Here is a 17,942-nt window from a genome sequence, read left to right as displayed (position 1 = left end):
TTTGCATAAATTGATTTAATTAAATATTGTGAACACTATATTATGCTTGGTAATATTGTTTGATTATTATCCTTGATATTGGATGTTTACATGATTGTCAATTATCATTATAATTTGATTAATATTGACATGTTCATATGTTGTCAGTGGTGTTCAGAATTCTTGGGTTAACAAAGAAATTATGGAAAAGAGGGTAATGGGAAGGTTCTTTTGTGTAGTTGAGTCTGACCATTGTAAGGACCAAGTTCAGGCGAGCTCGTGTGCACAGTAGATTAGGAAATCGGCGGTATAATTGTCGATTGGGTGATTTGGGCTTGGAGATCAATGGTATGGACAAGATGACTAGCAAAAGGGGAATTATGGGATAATTGAGATGGGTGTTAGTTTATATAATGGGGCATTCGGAATCACAGTGGTAAAATGTATGGTATGGGACATGCAGATTTGCTTGCCCTATTATATAGATTAACGGGTTGGGTAGAATTGAAGTTCATTCATACATTGCATAAATTGTACATTAAAAATCTCACTAATCATTTAGGGCCCCTATTGAGCATGTAATGCTCACCCCTTAATGAATTTATTGCAGGTTTTGAATCTGAAGTTTAGTTGTGACAAGGAAACAAGAAGAATGAGTTGCAGATAGTTTTGGATGTTTTGTTAAGAGTCTGTACTTTACTGAAATTTTGCTTGTAAAATTACAATGTAAATTACTTTGGTTTAAATAGAAGTTTTATGTTTAATCCTCATGTTTCTTGCTATTTAAATTTTGTAATTTTAGTTTTTTTTCTTTTACCTCACACTCTCAATAAATAAGTAAATAAATTGGGGTGTGACAATAAATTTCATTTTCCTCATAATTTTATGCAAGTGTTAAATACCTCCCTTGAGGAGAAGAACAAATATCATAAAATGATTTTCCAACTTAAACTTTCTGCATGGCATCAGAGCGAGGTTGCCATAGAAAATTTTACAATCTTGTTTCTTACTACTGCTGTTGTCATCAGCCAAACCCATCTGCCAGTTTTCCCTACCCTCTGGCTCATCATTGTTTGGTTGGTCTTACCTTCTTTCTTGACGTAATCTACTGTTTTTCCTCTACCTTAGTTGTTTTTTCTTACCGTAAACTTAAACTACTATTTCGATGCCCACTTGCTATAAATTGTCAATATACATAACCTCAAATTACCCATATTCTACCGATCAAATCTAACTGAAAGTACCCATCTTTGTATCGAAACATTAATCCCAGAAGATACTTTTATCTACCAAAGTTCTTGCCCATACTTAACTCCCCAAACTTTGCCTATTTTTCATGTCCTATTTCATTTGAACTTCAGACGATAAGCAACAACAACGATCGTAAGGTTATATTCTCCCACTTATTCTTCCCTCAACCATCTGCAACTGATCCTGCATATTCGAAGGAGTATTGCTTGGCTCCTTAAAACTGAGGAGGAACCCTTCCTCACAACAAATAGGATTTTAACACATGTTAGTTAAATTCCAAAAGACAAGAGTTAAAAGATTCAAAAGAAAAAAAAAAGTTAAAAGAATTACATGTGTCCAAACTTGTTTTGAGGAGCCAAGTTTTATCCTATTCGAAGTAAGTGGTGCAACCGTAAGCCCTTCTGTAGTAGGTTCTTTGCTTCCACCTTGAACTGCCAAGGATGTTTGGGCTGATGTAGCCCAAACTTATTTTTTTTGCTGAACAGATAGCCCAAACATATTTTGATGGAACCAATCCTTCTCTGATTGTGATTTGATCCATTAGATCTGGTTTCATGGTTTTGTTGAGCTTTGAATAATGTCTCTGGTCTTAATATTGGTTTGTTTTCTCGCTTGCTTGGTTTGCTTTTCTCCTGGTGTTTGCTAAGCCTGTTGAGTTTGTTCTCTTGTTCCCTATATACCTTTCGGCTTTGGTGTACTGGCCTTTGCTCCTCTTTTTTGGGTTAGTAAACTCCTTTATTCACCAAAACGAAAATATGATGTTAATAATTATATTTTACATGACAGTACTTCGAACACATAAAAGCAGAGACATTTTCTAACAAGTTATCACAGTCAAATAAGCTATAAACAAAAGTCAAACAGGTCTTCCTCAGTTCCTACTTTAACAAAACAACCCTTCTACACAAAGGTCTGATTACCCCACCATGCAAAGCCTCTATGTCCATCAGCAAAGCATGCACACAGTACCCATTCAAGGTGGCAATCATAAAATCAGACACTTGAAGCCTCGGAAGGTTTTCATGAACGATCAGATTTTATTTCCGAGCACGGGTTAACTTGGTTCATCCAACTTCTGTCTGGGACCTGTGGTTGACACTTCAGCCTGTGGCTCCTCCCTCTCCCTCATGCTTTCCTGCAAAACCTTGTTGATGTTCCAGCCAAAAGAAAAGAAAGAAACTCGTTGAGATGTTTAAATCAGCGTCTATGTCTGCAATAACATTAACTACTAAATTGCTTAAGGAGAATGTTAAAGATTGGTTTTACCTGCAACAGCTCAGACATTTTGCCATTTCTACTGTCCTCCGGTGGTTTTGAAACTGGTGTAGAGTGGTCTTTCGGCTGTATGGCTTGCAGAGGCTCAATTACTAGGGGTTGATCCATATCGTTCTCCATCTCACTGCCAGTTGACTTGCTACCCTCAACGTGAATCTCAGTTGATTGTAAGGTGGCTTGTGAGGGATTATCAATCCTTTTAACTACCTCAGTAACCAATTTTTCAAAAGGTATATCTGGGAGTCTCATTGATTTGGCTTCTTCCTGAATTAGCGTGTCTGTTGATGGTTGATTACAAGTACCATCATCATTTTGTCCACCTTCGAATGCTAAAGACTGATTTCCAACTATTGGCATCTGGTTGGAGGGTATCGACCCATTTGATGGAGGAACTGAAGGAACCTGTTTAACTCTTGAAGATGCCAGATCTGCAGCTTGGGGTGCGACAGAAGTTGGCTCACTGGTGAGTGGCACCTGGTTGGTGGGTATCGACCCATTTTTCGGAGGAGCAACTGGCGCAACAGAAGTTGATGAACCAGTCAATGGTACCCCATTAGATAAATTACGGGGTTGCAGTATAACAGGCAACAAGTTTCCTCTGGACAATAGTGGATTAACAGTTTGGGCTGCCACAGGGGGCAAATGTTTGCCTTTTGAAGCCACGTGATGAACAGAGCGGATGACATCTCTAGAACGAGGTTTCTGACCGTGGACATGAGAGTAAATCTCAGCTGGAATGGGAATTGCATTTCGCCTGATCATTTGAACATCTGGGGCCACATCATTCTCTGCTGAGACAGAAGTGTAACGTCCAGGCTTGAAGACAACGCCCCTCAAAGTGTTGTGAGAGTTGCCAACCCTAACACTAAGTAAATATCCTCCATCAAAAGCACCATCAATGACACCAGAAACTACTGTTCCCACCATGACATCAGTTGTACTATTATTTGGAGCTGCATGATGGGACTGGTATTCGTTCCTCCCATCAAATCCAGGAGGAACAGGAGGAATACCAATGCCAGCATTCACACGTGAGTTCAGATTCTGAGCATTTGGCACACGAGTATCCTCTTCCAGATTTAGTTTTGGATATTTCCGTGGACGGCCACGTTTGCGCTTCACATGGATGTTTGACGAGGGATCAGGGTTGTTCCCTTGATCAGCTTGGCTCATCTTCAGGTACTTTTAGCAAAATCTCTTGCTCTTCCCCCAAATTCTACCAAAACTCCCCTCCCTGCAGCAAGAGTAAGGCTTTATAGTGAGTTTTAAAAAGAAAATTGATACCAAACATGATAGAATTTAAATTACATATCAAACTTCTGTGCTTTTTAAAGTTTAAATAATAAGACTTAGCAAGGATATCCTGTACAGAAGCCTCAATAAATTGATTTCTACCTTTAAATAACAAACTTTTACACACACAAAAACAAAAAAAATTTGGACAACAAATGAAAAATCCACTAATTATGTAATAGTGCATTACTTGCAACATTGAGTCCAAGAATGAATACTGTGAAAATTGAAGAAAAAAGAATGTTTGTAAATCTTGGATAATGAGTATGTTTTTCATGGGCTGATTTTCTTGCTGAATATTCTGTGGGTTTCAGGAGAAGCAGAGCTAGGACATCTAATACAACATTTTTCAAGATGGGCAATACACACGATTCAATTATTTTCTCGAGCTGCGTTTGGTGTTGTCTATCTTAACACTTTTCTACCAAGTGGTGAATAACAAGTAATCAGAACCTCAAGGGAACCCACTCTGAGACCACTTGTTAGGACTTACAAGTGCAAACCGAGATTCAAAAGAATGACCACTCAACGGCTCCTAATGGAAAGAAATAGATGAATGAGAAAGAATTTTGTAAGCACAATATGTATGTGATATGGAAAATTCTTGTCCACGTCCACCAGAGATATGTATTATTCACTAAACTGTAACTGTATAACTTGTATAAAGCATAGTTGAGTTAAAATCACATAACACAAATACAAAGAAAACCCTTGAACACCAACTAACGATAATGAAAATTGCACCACAAGATTTATGCAATTCATAAAATTCTTGTCTACATGTATAAACAGTAGAAGACACAGTTGAGTTAAATCACACAGCACAAACACAAAGAAAACCCTTGTACAGCCACTATCTCAATATCCCAAAGAAATCCTCATGAACAACTTCTTCTCTTGTTCTTACATTATCATGCAATTAAACTACAAGTTAAACGTTATATAACACAGTCATGTAAGAAGTACCCAATATTCTCATGGTGTGGTTTAACTTCAATTGTTCCCTCATAAGGCTCCCATTATCTGAACATTACTACATTGATAAATCGCCTAAGAATACAGGCTAGCCTCTGCTATAAACTCAGTCAGTACGAGCAACCAAGTTATCAGAATGCTCTGGGACCACTGCAGAAGAAAGTCAGACAACACTACACCCCAATTACGACTTTCCCACAAACCCAATTCCTAATCATCAAAAAGTGACTGCTTCAAAAGCAGAAAATCACTCAAATGGATAAGCATGATTGCTAACTGTCAACAAAAAGACAACAAAAGAAATAGGAAAATGCAGTATAAGCTACAACAGATGCTAGTGAACCAAAATGCACAATGATAGTGACATTGATTGTACACCAGTAACTGAACTTAGAGGCTGCACTAATGGAAATGAAAAAGACAGCAACAAACAAATTAAAACTCAGGCACTAGATAGTTCCGGCTTACAAGTAAAGCAGAAACCTGAATAGCAGCAGGCAATGGAATTGTATCACAATCGCAATACAGAACCAAAAATAATTTTACACATTTAAAACCAAAGTTCATCAAAACCATACTTCAAAAAATAAAAAATATATATATTAAAAAAACCCTAAATTTCCACCTGGTTGCTAATACTAATCATTTTCTTTTTTCATGAATACTGTAAAACATTTTTAGAAAATAAAAAGTGTATGGTAAGAAATTAGAAATTAAGAAGTTTAAAACTTTTCGATAAAAAAACAGGGCCCAATAAATATTAATTCCACTTCACCTCAGCGAACCACAGTTTCTTCTTTATTCGTTGTATCCTTTTATTTTTAAAACATAACAGAAACTGCGGAACAAAAAAAGCAATTAAGAAGATAGACCAACAAAAGAAAAAAGTTCAAATTTTTACTTGTACCCAACAAAAAAAAAGTAAATATTTACTATCAATTAAACCCAAGGAAAGTTTCTGAACTCTGATGAAAGCTAAGTAAGCGAAGACAAGAGAGATGCATATATTGAACAAAAAACAAAGATGAGCTAGGGATTGTGAGAAATTGGGGAAGAAAGTGGCAGTACCTTCTCTTAGTGCTCCGACGACGTCGTCTAGCAGTGAATAAAACGCTTCAGTGGTTGGGAGCTCGGAATTGTTTTTAGGTGCTGTGAAAAAAATTTGATGCAACTGTTCTCGGTTTTCGGGTTTCGGGTTTTGGGTTCTGGGTTTCGGGTTCTGGGTTTTTTTGGGCGGAAGGGACGAGGTGGGAAGGAAGGAGTTTGGAAGTAGAGAATCAGAAAATGGGGCGTGCTTTTCACTGCTGAGTTATAAACTACTGTGTAGACACTTGACATTGTTTACTTGCTTTTAAGGCATGCAACAGTTTGGTGACACATAGTCATCATATTGTTTTTTTTCGATAAGGTCATGGGTTGTTACTTGTTCTTATCTTTTGTTTTTTATAATAAAAAAGATAGTTGAAATTACTCTAATTTATCGAAAAAGAAGTTCGAACTTGTATGCAAGGGAAGGAGCTTACTGACCAAATGACGTAATTAATGTCTACTACCTATCTTTCATACTTTTTCCTACTTTTCACCTCTAACAAAAATCAGCCCACAAATTTTTTATGTTAGTATGAAATTGTGTTGTCATTTCTTAGAACTTAGTATTGGTTTGGAAGTGTCATTTAGCTGTAGGGTTGAAGCAAAATTGCTGTCTCTGATTTCCAAAAACTACAGGATTAAAACAGCTCATCAATTCCGGAATTCCATAATTGTGACTTAACACGTATGAGACATTTGATCTGAAGGATAAGACATGTCATTTTTCATGCACTCATAATAGGAACGCTTTTTTGGAATCTAATATGATTTTATTTATTTGATCTTCCTTGATTTTAATCAATTAGAATCCGTTTAGGAGTGCATCTCATTTAGGCATATTTTGCAATATGTTTTTATTTATTCCTTCTTTATCTTATCCATGATTTGTTACGTATCTTTTAAAGTAATTTACTTGCAAATCAAGTTTTAATCATATCAACATTATTAAAGGTGTTGAGATATTCTTGGTAGTTGACCTAAGAATATTAGGACTCCTTTAATGGTGGGATTATCATAAATTTCCTTTATTAAGTTTTTACTTTCTTATTGGTTTTGGGCTTCACGTGTGATCATTATTAGAATAGGAAAATATCTTTTTGATTTTATTAAAATCGTGCAAATCAAGTAATTTGGTTTTCAACATGTTTTCTTTCTTGTAAAGAAAAAGTCTATAAAATAAGACCTTTGTCTTCTTTGTTCGAAGAGCTTTTACGATCATATTTTCAGTCCATAAACTTTGGAGAGCTGAGTTTTATTTGAGATAAATCATCAAGTGTTCCATGTTTACTTGGTGATTTATCAAACACTTTCATCATTCATATTGAATTCATCTGCATGTTCGGTGACTCATACGGTTGAGGGCACCAAGACCGTTGTGGTGGTTTTTCTCCAATGAGCTTGAATCAATCGTGACCAGTATTGGATTCAACATAAGGAGAGTTGGAAGAACTCCGATGAGCTTGAAGTAATCGTGACCAGTATTGTGTTCAACATAAGGAGTGTCGAAAGATCATCCCATGACAGAAGTTGAGTTACGAAGAAGTCGGTAAACATTATCTAGAATATGTCTATGATAAGTGTGTGAGTACTTCTTGTAATCATTGTTCTATAGTGGATTTGTTTTGGACTGAGGAGTCCTATGGATTTTCCCCATAGGTGGGTTTTACCACGTAAAATAATTCTTTGTGTGTTCCTTTATTTTATGCTATGCACGTTTCCAGGATTGATAAGCCATATCAATCCTGCTACTGAAGTTTAATTTTATTTATTGATTATAATTTTAAATTGGCCTATTCACCCCCTCTAGGCATTCTTAGTCATCCTACAGGTAATTTCAATTGGCATCAGAGCCGGTCGCTAGACACACTTATCCAGATCTGGAATATTGTAGGATGGATCGTGCTACGTTGAGACAGTTCAAGAGTTTTCTAAAGAATCGAAACTCTAAGGATCAAGACTAGCGAAACAACTCATGTATGAATTTTGAGAAAATTAGAAATATTTATAATACTGACGTTGTTTCAAAATCTTGTAGGTTAAATGACACAAAAAATTCAAAAGGAAAAGTCAAATGCTTTGAATGTGGAGGTTATGGTCACATATCTTCTCAATGTGCTAACACTTTGAAGAAGCAAAAGGATGGGAAGAACGAAGCATCGAATACATAACGACCGAAAGCTTGGATGAACCAACGAAGAAAGATGTTGATGATGAAGATATAAATATTGAGTTTATCATAAACAAATATGATGATTTGTTGGCTGCTTCTCAAAAGCTCAGTAAACAAAATAGTGAGCTCGTCAAAGAAGTTGTTGTACTGAAGTTGGAAAATAGCAGGATTGCAAACGAGGTTCAATCCTCTGGAGCAGATTCCGAAAAGGTAAGTGCAGGTATGAACGAAAAATTGATGTTTTTGTAGAAAAAATTGACTGATCAGAATAAATTAATTGCATCTCTAACTTCTGACAACAAAGCCCTTGTACTTGAACTTAAAAATTCAAAGGAAATGATTGTTTCTTTAACCATTGGTGCAGAAAAAATTGACAAGATGACTAGCATGGGAAGAAGAGATGGTGACAAACGAGGCTTGGGATTTGAACCAAGTAATAAGTAATCTGTCGTGTCTAAAACAAAGTTTGTCAAATCCTCTTCACCTATTGAACCTTCTGCCGCTCATGAAGTCAAGAAATTCATTCCAATTTGTCACTTTTGTGGAACTCGTGGCCACATAAGACCAAGATGCAATAAGCTTCGAAACGAATTTGTTCATTCAAATTCTCATGTCATGGGTGGAAAAGTAAGTATCCAACATAAGATTTCAAATCTTATGAAAGAGGTAAAATGCTTATCCAAACTATCTTCTTTTCATTATTTGCCGCCAACTAAGACAAAGTTAGTTTGGATGAAAAAGGAAAATCATAATTGTATGTTTGCCTCTACTAATGTTGTCATGGGTGGAAAAAGGAAAAAGGATCTTAAAAGTCTTGTTGCAAAACCTTTAGATAATCTTCGATTTGACACTCTTAGAAAGTCTTTAGGTATTTGTTCTTTTGAATGATTGTTTGTATGCCTGCCAAAAGACTCTAGCTATTCTCTTATTTGTTTTTGTAACATAAATTGGATTAAATTCTAAGTATTTTGTTCAACACGTGCAGGGATTGATAAACGATATCAATCCTACTGACGTCTGGAAGCTTTTGTTGATCTTAGATTGGATTTTAGGCTTTGGATCACTTTGGGCATATCAATATTGGGTTTATATGAATGGTTCTCGATTGTCTTTGTTCTTTATAAGGTCAATTAAATGTTCTTTATATTAAATCTCATGTCTCACATATAGCACATACACTAGAATCTTGCTTAATAATTTTGAATGAATCCTTACCTGGCCTTTGACTTGATACTAGATTTGCATTGTACTTTTGGCTATTGAGCTCACAAATTTATAACATCTTTTTAATTAAAAGTAAAGTAAAATAAGTGCTTGATCCCTGCCAAGTAACCAGGGCTCTTGTCTAACCAATGCTAAGGTTCGCGTCAAAAAGCTTTGATCTTGTACAAATTACTCCTCTTTGTAGCCTATATGACTCAGGTTAGTACATCCTAGGGGTGCTTTAACACCCATTGTCTTAAAGTCAACTGATTTGAGCACATTGATTCAACACCCGTTACATGGGTCTTGTAAAAAGCTTGATAAAGTTAGCAAAAAATAAAACAAAAAAATAAAAAACAAAACAAACAAAGGGTGAACGTGGTGAGCTATGTATGCATTTTGTATGTATGTTTATCATATGTTCTTGGCTTGTTCTTTGTTGGATTTTTTATTTGTTATTAAGCAAATTTAGTCACATAACACGAGATTGGGCTTTGATATTGGCTTATTTGATGGACTTTATTTCTCACAAATACTTTTGATTCTCCATTTTATAATCCTTGTGTTTAATTAAACATTTGTGATTTGATGTGCCTTAGATCCTAAAAGGCTTTGCTTCAAATGCTTCTACACATATATTAATATTGGCTCTGCTTGTCTATCCTTATGCGTAGTGTTGACATGTACTCATGATTTCTTTGTGGTGTTGTTCACTTTTCTAAGTGATGCTTATGTTCTTTTTTATTATTCCTTTTTTTTTTGTGGCTTTAGTTTTAATTATATATATATATATATATATATATATATATAAAGGTTTTTTTTTTCCCATATGGTATCGTTTTATGCTTCTTGTTTCCTTGTGTAGCTAGATTTTTCTTCCTGTTGCTCATTACAGTATTCACATCGTATCTCCCTATACTCTATTTTGGAAGAGAAGAAAGCTTTAGAAACTGAATTTGAAGATTGGAATCAAGAATACTCTCAAGTTGAAGGGCTGGAGTATGATGAAACATTTATTCATATTGCTCACTTTCCATCTGTTAGATTGATGCTTGTTGCTGGGACTTATTACTTCCATACATATATGCCTCTTATTTTTCATCTCTTTTTTACTGAGTGCTATTCTTGTGTTCATTATTGGTATATATTTAGGGGGAGAATTATTGTTCAAGTACACAAGATGATATGATCATGTTTATTTTTATTTTTTCAGTGGTAGCTTTTAGTTTTTGTTTAAGTCCTTAAAAATAATAAAACATAAATTTCTTTTGTTTTCAAACATAGTGTCGTTTTATGCTTCTTGTTTAATTGTGCAGCTAGGCTTTGCTTCATGTTGCATCTTGAGCTTCGTGTGAATATCAGAATTACTGAGAAAGACACAAGATAAACTGAATCTAAGGATTGCAATGCCATTGTCAATCCTGTCAGTTGTAGACCTATAGCACAACATGTTCACAAGAATATTTCTTTGGAAATATGTATGACAAAATGAAGAGCAGAAGACACGTATACAAAGAGGTAATTATCATATATTATGTTTATATGATTGAACCTAAAAATGTGTATGTTGCTCTTGTAGATGATGAATGGATCTTCGCCATGCAAGATGAGACTTTTGCACCTTTTGATTGAACATCTGGAATCGGACACACTGATCCTTTCAATCTGTCTCTCCTTTAGTCGTGAAAAGACAAAGTTCCTCAAGGACTTCAATGGTTAATTCTTCTAATTTTTGGTGGTAATCATTCTCTCATATTTTTGCCACTTTAATGCATGGTACTGTTATCCCTTTCTTTTTGGCTTCTGACATCTTGCTATTTCTTTCTTGGGCATTAAATTGGTGATTTCATAATGCCTTTATATTAGCTCCCTTATGTTCTTTCCTTGCCCTTTGGATTTCCTGACAAAAAAGGGGAGAGATGATTGTGTGAAATTATGATATAAAAAAGGGAGAGAGATTGTGTTGTGGAACTAAGTGGGAGTAGTGTTGTAATTTTGCTTTGAATTACATTTCTTTTCCCACATGCTTCATTGGTTTTGTTGTTTCATAATGTGTAGGGATTCAGAGCTTCGAGTTTAGAGTAGGATTTCATTTGTTAAATCCCATGCAATTTCTTTTGAGTTGTAATAGGTGTTTTGTTTAGGAAATGCCAAAGGGGGAGATTGTTAGTATGAAATTGTGTTGGCATTTCCTAGAACTTAGTATTGGTTTGGAAGTGTCATTTAGCTATAGGGTTGAAGCAAAATTGCTGTCTCTAATTTCCAGAAACTGCAGGATTGAAACAGCTCATCAATCCCCGAATTTCAGAATTGTGACTTAAAACGTATGAGACATTTGATCTGAAGGGTAAGACATGTCATTTTTCATGCCCTCATAATAGGAACGTTTTTTTTGGAATCTAATATGATTTTATTTATTTGATCTTCCTTGATTTTAATCAATTAGAATCCGTTTAGGAGTGCATCTCATTTAGGCATATTTTGCAATATGTTTTTACTTATTCCTTCTTTATCTTATCCATGATTTGTTACTTATCTTTTAAAGTAATTTACTTGCAAATCAAGTTTTAATCATATCAACATTATTAAAGGTGTTGGGATATTCTTGGTAGTTGACCTAAGAATATTAGGACTCCTTTAATGGTGGGATTATCATAAATTTCCTTTATTAAGTTTTTACTTTCTTATTGGTTTTGGGCTTCACGTGTGATCATTATTAGAATAGGAAAATATCTTTTTGATTTTATTAAAATAGTGCAAATCAAGTAATTTGGTTTTTAACGTGTTTTCTTTCTTGTAAAGAAAAAGTCTATAAAATAAGACCTTTGTCTTCTTTGTTCGGAGAGCTTTCATATTTTCAATCCATAAACTTTGGAGAGCTGAGTTTTTATTTGCGATAAATCATCAAGTGTTCCATGTTTACTTGGTGATTTATCAAACACTTTCATTATTCATATTGCATTCATCTGCATGTTCGGTGACTCATACGGTTGAGGGCACTAATACCGTTGTGGTGGTTTTTCTTCGGTGAGCTTGAATCGATTGTGACCAGTATCGGATTCAACATAAGAAGAGTTGGAAGAACTCCGACGAGCTTGAAGCAATCGTGACCAGTATTGCGTTCAACATAAGGAGTATCGAAAGATCATTCCATTACAGAAGTTGAGTTATGAAGAAGTCGGTAAACATTATCTAGAATATGTCTAAGATAAGTTTGTGAGTACTTATTGTAATCATCATTCTATAGTGGATTTGTTTTGGACTGAGGAGTCCCGTAGATTTTCCCCATAAGTGGGCTTTTACCATGTAAAATAATTCTCTGCTTGTTCCCTTATTTTATGCTCTGCACGTTTCCAGGATTGATAAGCCATATCAATCCTGCTACTGAAGTAGTTTTATTTATTGATTATAATTTTAAATTGGCATAATCACCCCCTCTAGGCATTCTTAGTCATCCTACAGATAATTTCATTTTTTTATAAATAAAAAAATCAGCCCATAAATAATGTCATGCAAATAAATGTTTGTGTGTGAGTTTTATATTTATTATTTAGGAGAACTCAAAGCCTCTCACACAAACCAAGGTGGTTGGTGTGAGTGGTTCAGCACTATCATTCCTTAAGAGAGGTCAGGGGTTCGATCCCTGCTCTCGTATGGAGTCACCACTTTGGCCAGTACTTTACCCTTTACGGGCCGACCCGGTGTGAGCGGGGATTAGTCTGAGTTGTGGTTAAGGCTTAAAGGTGCCACCCATAGTTGGGGCCCATCCAGGACCACCTCGTGGTTTAGACCCAAAAAAAAAAAAAAAAAAGCGCCTCTCACACAAAGATGGTGAAGTATCGCTAAATTTTCTATTAAATAAAAGGCCAAATTGTATTTTTCTTCTTTGAAAAGTTGATTTGTTTTTTATTTGGTTCATGTCATTTTGATTTTGGCATTTTAGAAACCATCAACTTTGTCAAATTAATTAGTGACATTCGATGTGGCAATATGCAACCACGACATATGAGGTAACTTTTGTCTCTCCAAAACAAGTGCAATCTCGTCCATTTTTCTTAACAATTTTAGACGTGAAGGAACTTGATTGCTAACTAAATAAAATGACAAGACCACAATTGCAAACATTAAATTAACAAGGACCAAAGTGAAAATGAGCTAAACCACAAGAACCAACGATGTGATTTGACCTAAATAAAATACCTCTAATTTTAGGTGGTCATGTCCATTAAAGTGCAAAGTTACACTTTAACATAAAGTCTTTCTTTTTTTAATGCAAACAAGGCCAAAGGTCACGTCCATAAAAGTGAATTGTAAGGATTTAGTTTTGTTTGGGGTCAGCCACAATTTACCCAAATTGGTGATGCTCAATTTCAATGTGCCAATTTGCATGTATCTGTTGGTCTCTTTGCCTGCTCATAATATTAAGAGGATCAAATCGAACTGTTACACACAACTGAGTTATTGTCACCATTGCAGGTTCTCTTGAGCTTCTGCTTCTCTCTCTTGTGGACACCTGAAGCAACAAACAAATGAAAACCCAGGCACTGGAAACTTCTGGCTTACAAGTAAAGCAGAAACCTGAATGGGAGCGGGCAATGGAATAGTATCACAATTGCAATACAGAACAAGTAATTTCAAAAATAATTTTACACGTTTAAATCCAAAACTCATAAAAACTATACTTGAAAAAAAACCTAAATTTCATTCCACCTGGTTGCCGAGAAATAATATAACATATTTTCAGAAAATAAAAAGTGTATTGTACAAAATGAAAAATTATAAAGTTTAAAACTTTTTCATAAATAAATGGGACCCAATAAATATTAATTCCACTTCTTTTTTTCATTCGTTAGGAAGGGAGGGAGAGGGGTGAGTGTTATATTAGGTTGCCTCAAGAGTCTTCTACGGGTTGCATTTGGAGGGAGAGGGAGAGTTTTGCTCACTTTTTCACCGTGGTGCCGCATGTGCAAATATTAATTCCACTTCACCTACATCTTCTTTATTCGTCTTATCTTTTTTGTTTCAAACATAACATACAGTTAAACTGCATAACAAAAAGGAAAAAAAACACAACATAGCAACAACAGCAACTGAGAAGATGGACAACCAAAAGTGAAAAGTTCAAATTTTCAAATTGCTGTATTTGATGTCCTAGACACATATTTGAAATATATTGAATTGTGAAACAAATGTAATTTTAATAACTACAACTTACTCATCATATTCAACCATAATCAAACTTAAGCAAAAAAATTTAATAATATTAAAAAAATCCTAAAATAAAATAATGTGGGCTTGTTAAATGGACTAATCTCCCCCCTCCACCCACGACAGCCCCTTCCTCCTCCATCACCACCACAATTCCCCTTCCCCTCCCCCACTCCATCTCTCTTTGCCTCTCTTTCTCCCCCTCCGTCCTCCTCTCCCTCCGTCTTCCTCTCCCTCCCTCCTAAAAGCACCATCACCGTTCCTCTTTTCTTCTGAAGTTTATGGAGTTTTAGGGGCTTTGTACTTTCCAAAAACTAATCTATCTTCTCTTTGCTCCTGACTAAATTTTGTTATGGACTTGTAGGAACGTTTGTAATGGAAAATGGCAAGCAAAGTTGTGGGATTAGGCCATAGACGAAGAGTGCAAGGGTGGGGAAGGAGGGAGGGGCTGCCGTGGGTGGAGGGGGAGATCGTGGACAGGCTATCCTTATTATTATTATTTTTCTATTTTTTAAAAATTATTTTAGGAATTTGTTTATTAATTTAAATTTTTAGATGAATTTTTAAAATAAAAAATAAAAACAGACCCACCTTTAATAGAAAATCTAACAGAAATTGACGGAGGTGGTAGATTAGCACCAAAACTGAAATTATGTGGCAAATAATTAAATGTTTTTTATTGGGTGGTAAATTTGTACAAATGATATTTTTGGTAGTTAAATAAGGTGTACTTAGTTAATTTTATATTTTAATTTAAATATTAGAGTGTACTCAATTAAGTTTAACAACATCCTAAAACAATATTTTGGTTCAAGCATGGCCATGCAGCTATAGCAGAAGGTGAATAGATATTTTCTTTTCTTATGTAAATGAATAAATTTATAAGAGAAACTATCAACATACGAAAACAAAGAATAATTCTTTCCCAAAACATGAATACCATATATATTGTTGAAAAATTAAAAATGAATGGGCATTTAAAATATAAAGGATTAAGATCCTCCACGTGTTGATTACGAAAAACACAAACAAGATTTACATGATTAAAGAATTGACAAACTCTTCTCCACTTGTTTATTACAAAAAAACACAAACAAGATTGATATGATTATTATGGGAGCGATTTTCATTCAACAAGAATATTCACCAAAGATTCCTTCTTCTCCTTCGCTTCTCTTTCTCCCTACAAAATCAATTGGAGTAAAATGACCACATCCCGGGGGTGTTGGCCAAAGGCCCTCCGATGCTTAAGTTAGTTCAATTGATTCGTAGAAAAACAATAGCTAAAAAGGGTACGAAGCTCTCGTGGGGAGAGCCGGGTGGCCGGAGCCGTGTGTGGTGGTCGAAGCCTTGTGTGAGAGAGAGAAAGAGTATGGCGGCTAGGGTTTGTGAGAGAGAATTTCTGCAGAGTTTCAGATAGAAATTTGGACGTACCTCAACCCTTGTGCGTAGCCATCAATTTATAGGGGTCTCGGAGGCTAGGATTTCAGAAGAATAATTCCACATATGGAAAGGAATTATTCTTCCCTGATTTGATGAGATTGGTGTCATTAGGGATTTGATTTAAATCAAATCCCTAATTAAGGCAAGAATCAAATAAATCTCAATTAAATCAAGTAACTCCCAATTAAATTGAGTAACTCCCAATTAGGTCAAATAATTCCCAAATTGATTGGCTTAATTATTTGACCTTGGATCTGAGATATTTTGCTTCCACAAATGCCCCCCAGCTTTTGCATGGCGCGTGGTGGCATGGAGGAGGTGTGAATTAACTGTTGGGCTGTCCAACTGTAATTATCTCATATCCTAGGTCAAATAATTAAGCCAATCAATTTGGGAATTATTTGACCTAATTGGAAGTTACTCAATTTAATTGGGAGTTACCTGATTTAATTGGGATTTATTTGATTCTTGCCTTAATTAGGGATTTGATTTAAATCAAATCCCTAATTACACAAATCTTGCAAAATCAGGGAAGAATAATTCATTTCCATCTGTATAATTATTTTTCTGAAACCCTAGCCTCCGAGGCCCCTATAAATAGATGGCTACGCACAAGGGTTGAGGTACGTCCAAATTTCTATCTAAACCTCAACCCTTGTGCGTAGCCATATTTTATAGATGCCTTGAATTCAGATAGAAATTTGGACGTACCTCAACCCTTGTGCGTAGCCATCTATTTATAGGGGCTTCGGAGGCTAAGGTTTCAGAAGAATAATTCCACAAATGGAAAAGAATTATTCTTCCCTGATTTGGTGAGATTGGTGTAATTATGGATTTGATTTAAATCAAATCCCTAATTAAGGCAAGAATCAAATAAATCCCAATTAAATCAGGTAACTCCCAATTAAATTGAGTAACTCTCAATTAGGTCAAATAATTCCCAAATTGATTAGCTTAATTATTTGACCTAGGATCAAGGGAGAAAGAGAAGTGAATGAGAAGAAGGAATCTTTAGCGAATATTCTTGTGGGATGAAAATCGCTCCCACAATTATGAACTCACAAACTATCACCTTAGTTTCTTATCTCTAAGCAAAAGCTAACCAAATATCTTAACTTTAGGCATAATCGAGAACGTTTAAATTTTTGAAATAAGATGAAGACTAAAGTAGTATTATTCACTAATTAGAAACGTGAAGATGATCTAATAGTAAAGGTATCATCTGAAGACGGTCTCCAAATTGGGACACATCTATAGTATGTATCAATGAGATAGGAAGGGCTAAGATTAGACCAACCACATCTTTATATCCCAAAACTTTTAAACCCCAATCAAGACAAGCATGTTCATCCGAAGTTATTATTACATTAGGGGTGTATGTCAGTTCGAAACCAATACAATTTAGTTAATCTGCATATGATCTAATATAAATTGAATTGTGATTTTTTCAATCTGATCCAATCATATTAGATGTTTAAATCCGATCCGATTAATATTGGATTGAATTGAATTAGATTGGATTGAATTGGATTGTATGATCAGTTTCATAATGGAAAAATACAATAATGAAATATTGAACATTTATCTTTATGTTTAATCTAATCAAACATATTAATAGACGTAAGTAAATGTAAAATATAAATGAAATACAAGATAAAATTGTTTTGATTATATAATATATTAAACACAATTTCATTAAATGACTTAAAATATTGATAATCTTTTCAACTACAAATACCTACAAGAGCAAAATAAGCATAAAAATAATTTAATTTGATTTGATTGGATTGTCATAAGTATCAATCATCCGATTCAATCATGTCGGTTTTGAAATTTTAAGGATCCAATTTAATCCACCAAATCATCAAAATTGATTGAAATTGAATTGAATCAATCAATTTGAACGGATAGAATTGGATCTTGTACTAGTAATGAAGAGGCTCCCTTGGAATGCTAGAGACGCAAAGAAGAGTTGAGAACAAACATGAGGCCACTTACCAGGGATGTTAGGGTTTTTTAATTTGTTCTTTAATTTGTTTTTTCTGTTTTTTTTAAG

The 17,942-nt window shown here is 34.9% G+C and overlaps 1 protein-coding gene across 2 annotated transcripts; it reads right to left on the bottom strand.

Moving 5' to 3' along the window:
• Nucleotides 1–1,964: 1,964 nt before the first annotated feature.
• Nucleotides 1,965–6,110, bottom strand: LOC110758151 (AT hook motif-containing protein). 2 transcript variants are annotated; one of them, XM_088252649.1, is made up of 3 exons: nt 5,842–6,110; nt 2,497–3,739; nt 1,965–2,365 (listed from the first exon to the last, which is right to left on the bottom strand). In XM_088252649.1, exons 2-3 carry the CDS (start codon nt 3,676–3,678, stop codon nt 2,285–2,287), a joined length of 1,263 nt encoding a protein of 420 aa, XP_088108775.1. In that variant the 5' UTR covers nt 3,679–3,739; nt 5,842–6,110; the 3' UTR covers nt 1,965–2,284. The 2 variants fall into 2 exon arrangements, with proteins under 2 accessions (XP_088108775.1, XP_021815644.1); XM_021959952.2 differs by having other exon boundaries at nt 1,965–2,374; nt 5,842–6,108.
• Nucleotides 6,111–17,942: the final 11,832 nt, after the last annotated feature.

This window comes from Prunus avium, chromosome 4 (assembly GCF_965620075.1).
Source record: "Prunus avium chromosome 4, drPruAviu1.hap1.1, whole genome shotgun sequence".
Classification (NCBI taxonomy): Eukaryota; Viridiplantae; Streptophyta; class Magnoliopsida; order Rosales; family Rosaceae; genus Prunus; species Prunus avium.
This window is presented reverse-complemented; position numbering and strand designations above follow the sequence as displayed.

Excerpts from the sequence above, each read along its gene's own strand:
- LOC110758151 (XM_021959952.2), bottom strand. The coding sequence starts at position 3,678 with ATGAGCCAAGCTGATCAAGGGAACAACCCTGATCCCTCGTCAAACATC. Across the intron at positions 2,375-2,496 it reads AAATGTCTGAGCTGTTGCAG|GTTTTGCAGGAAAGCATGAG; the intron begins GTAAAACCAATC and ends AACATCAACAAG.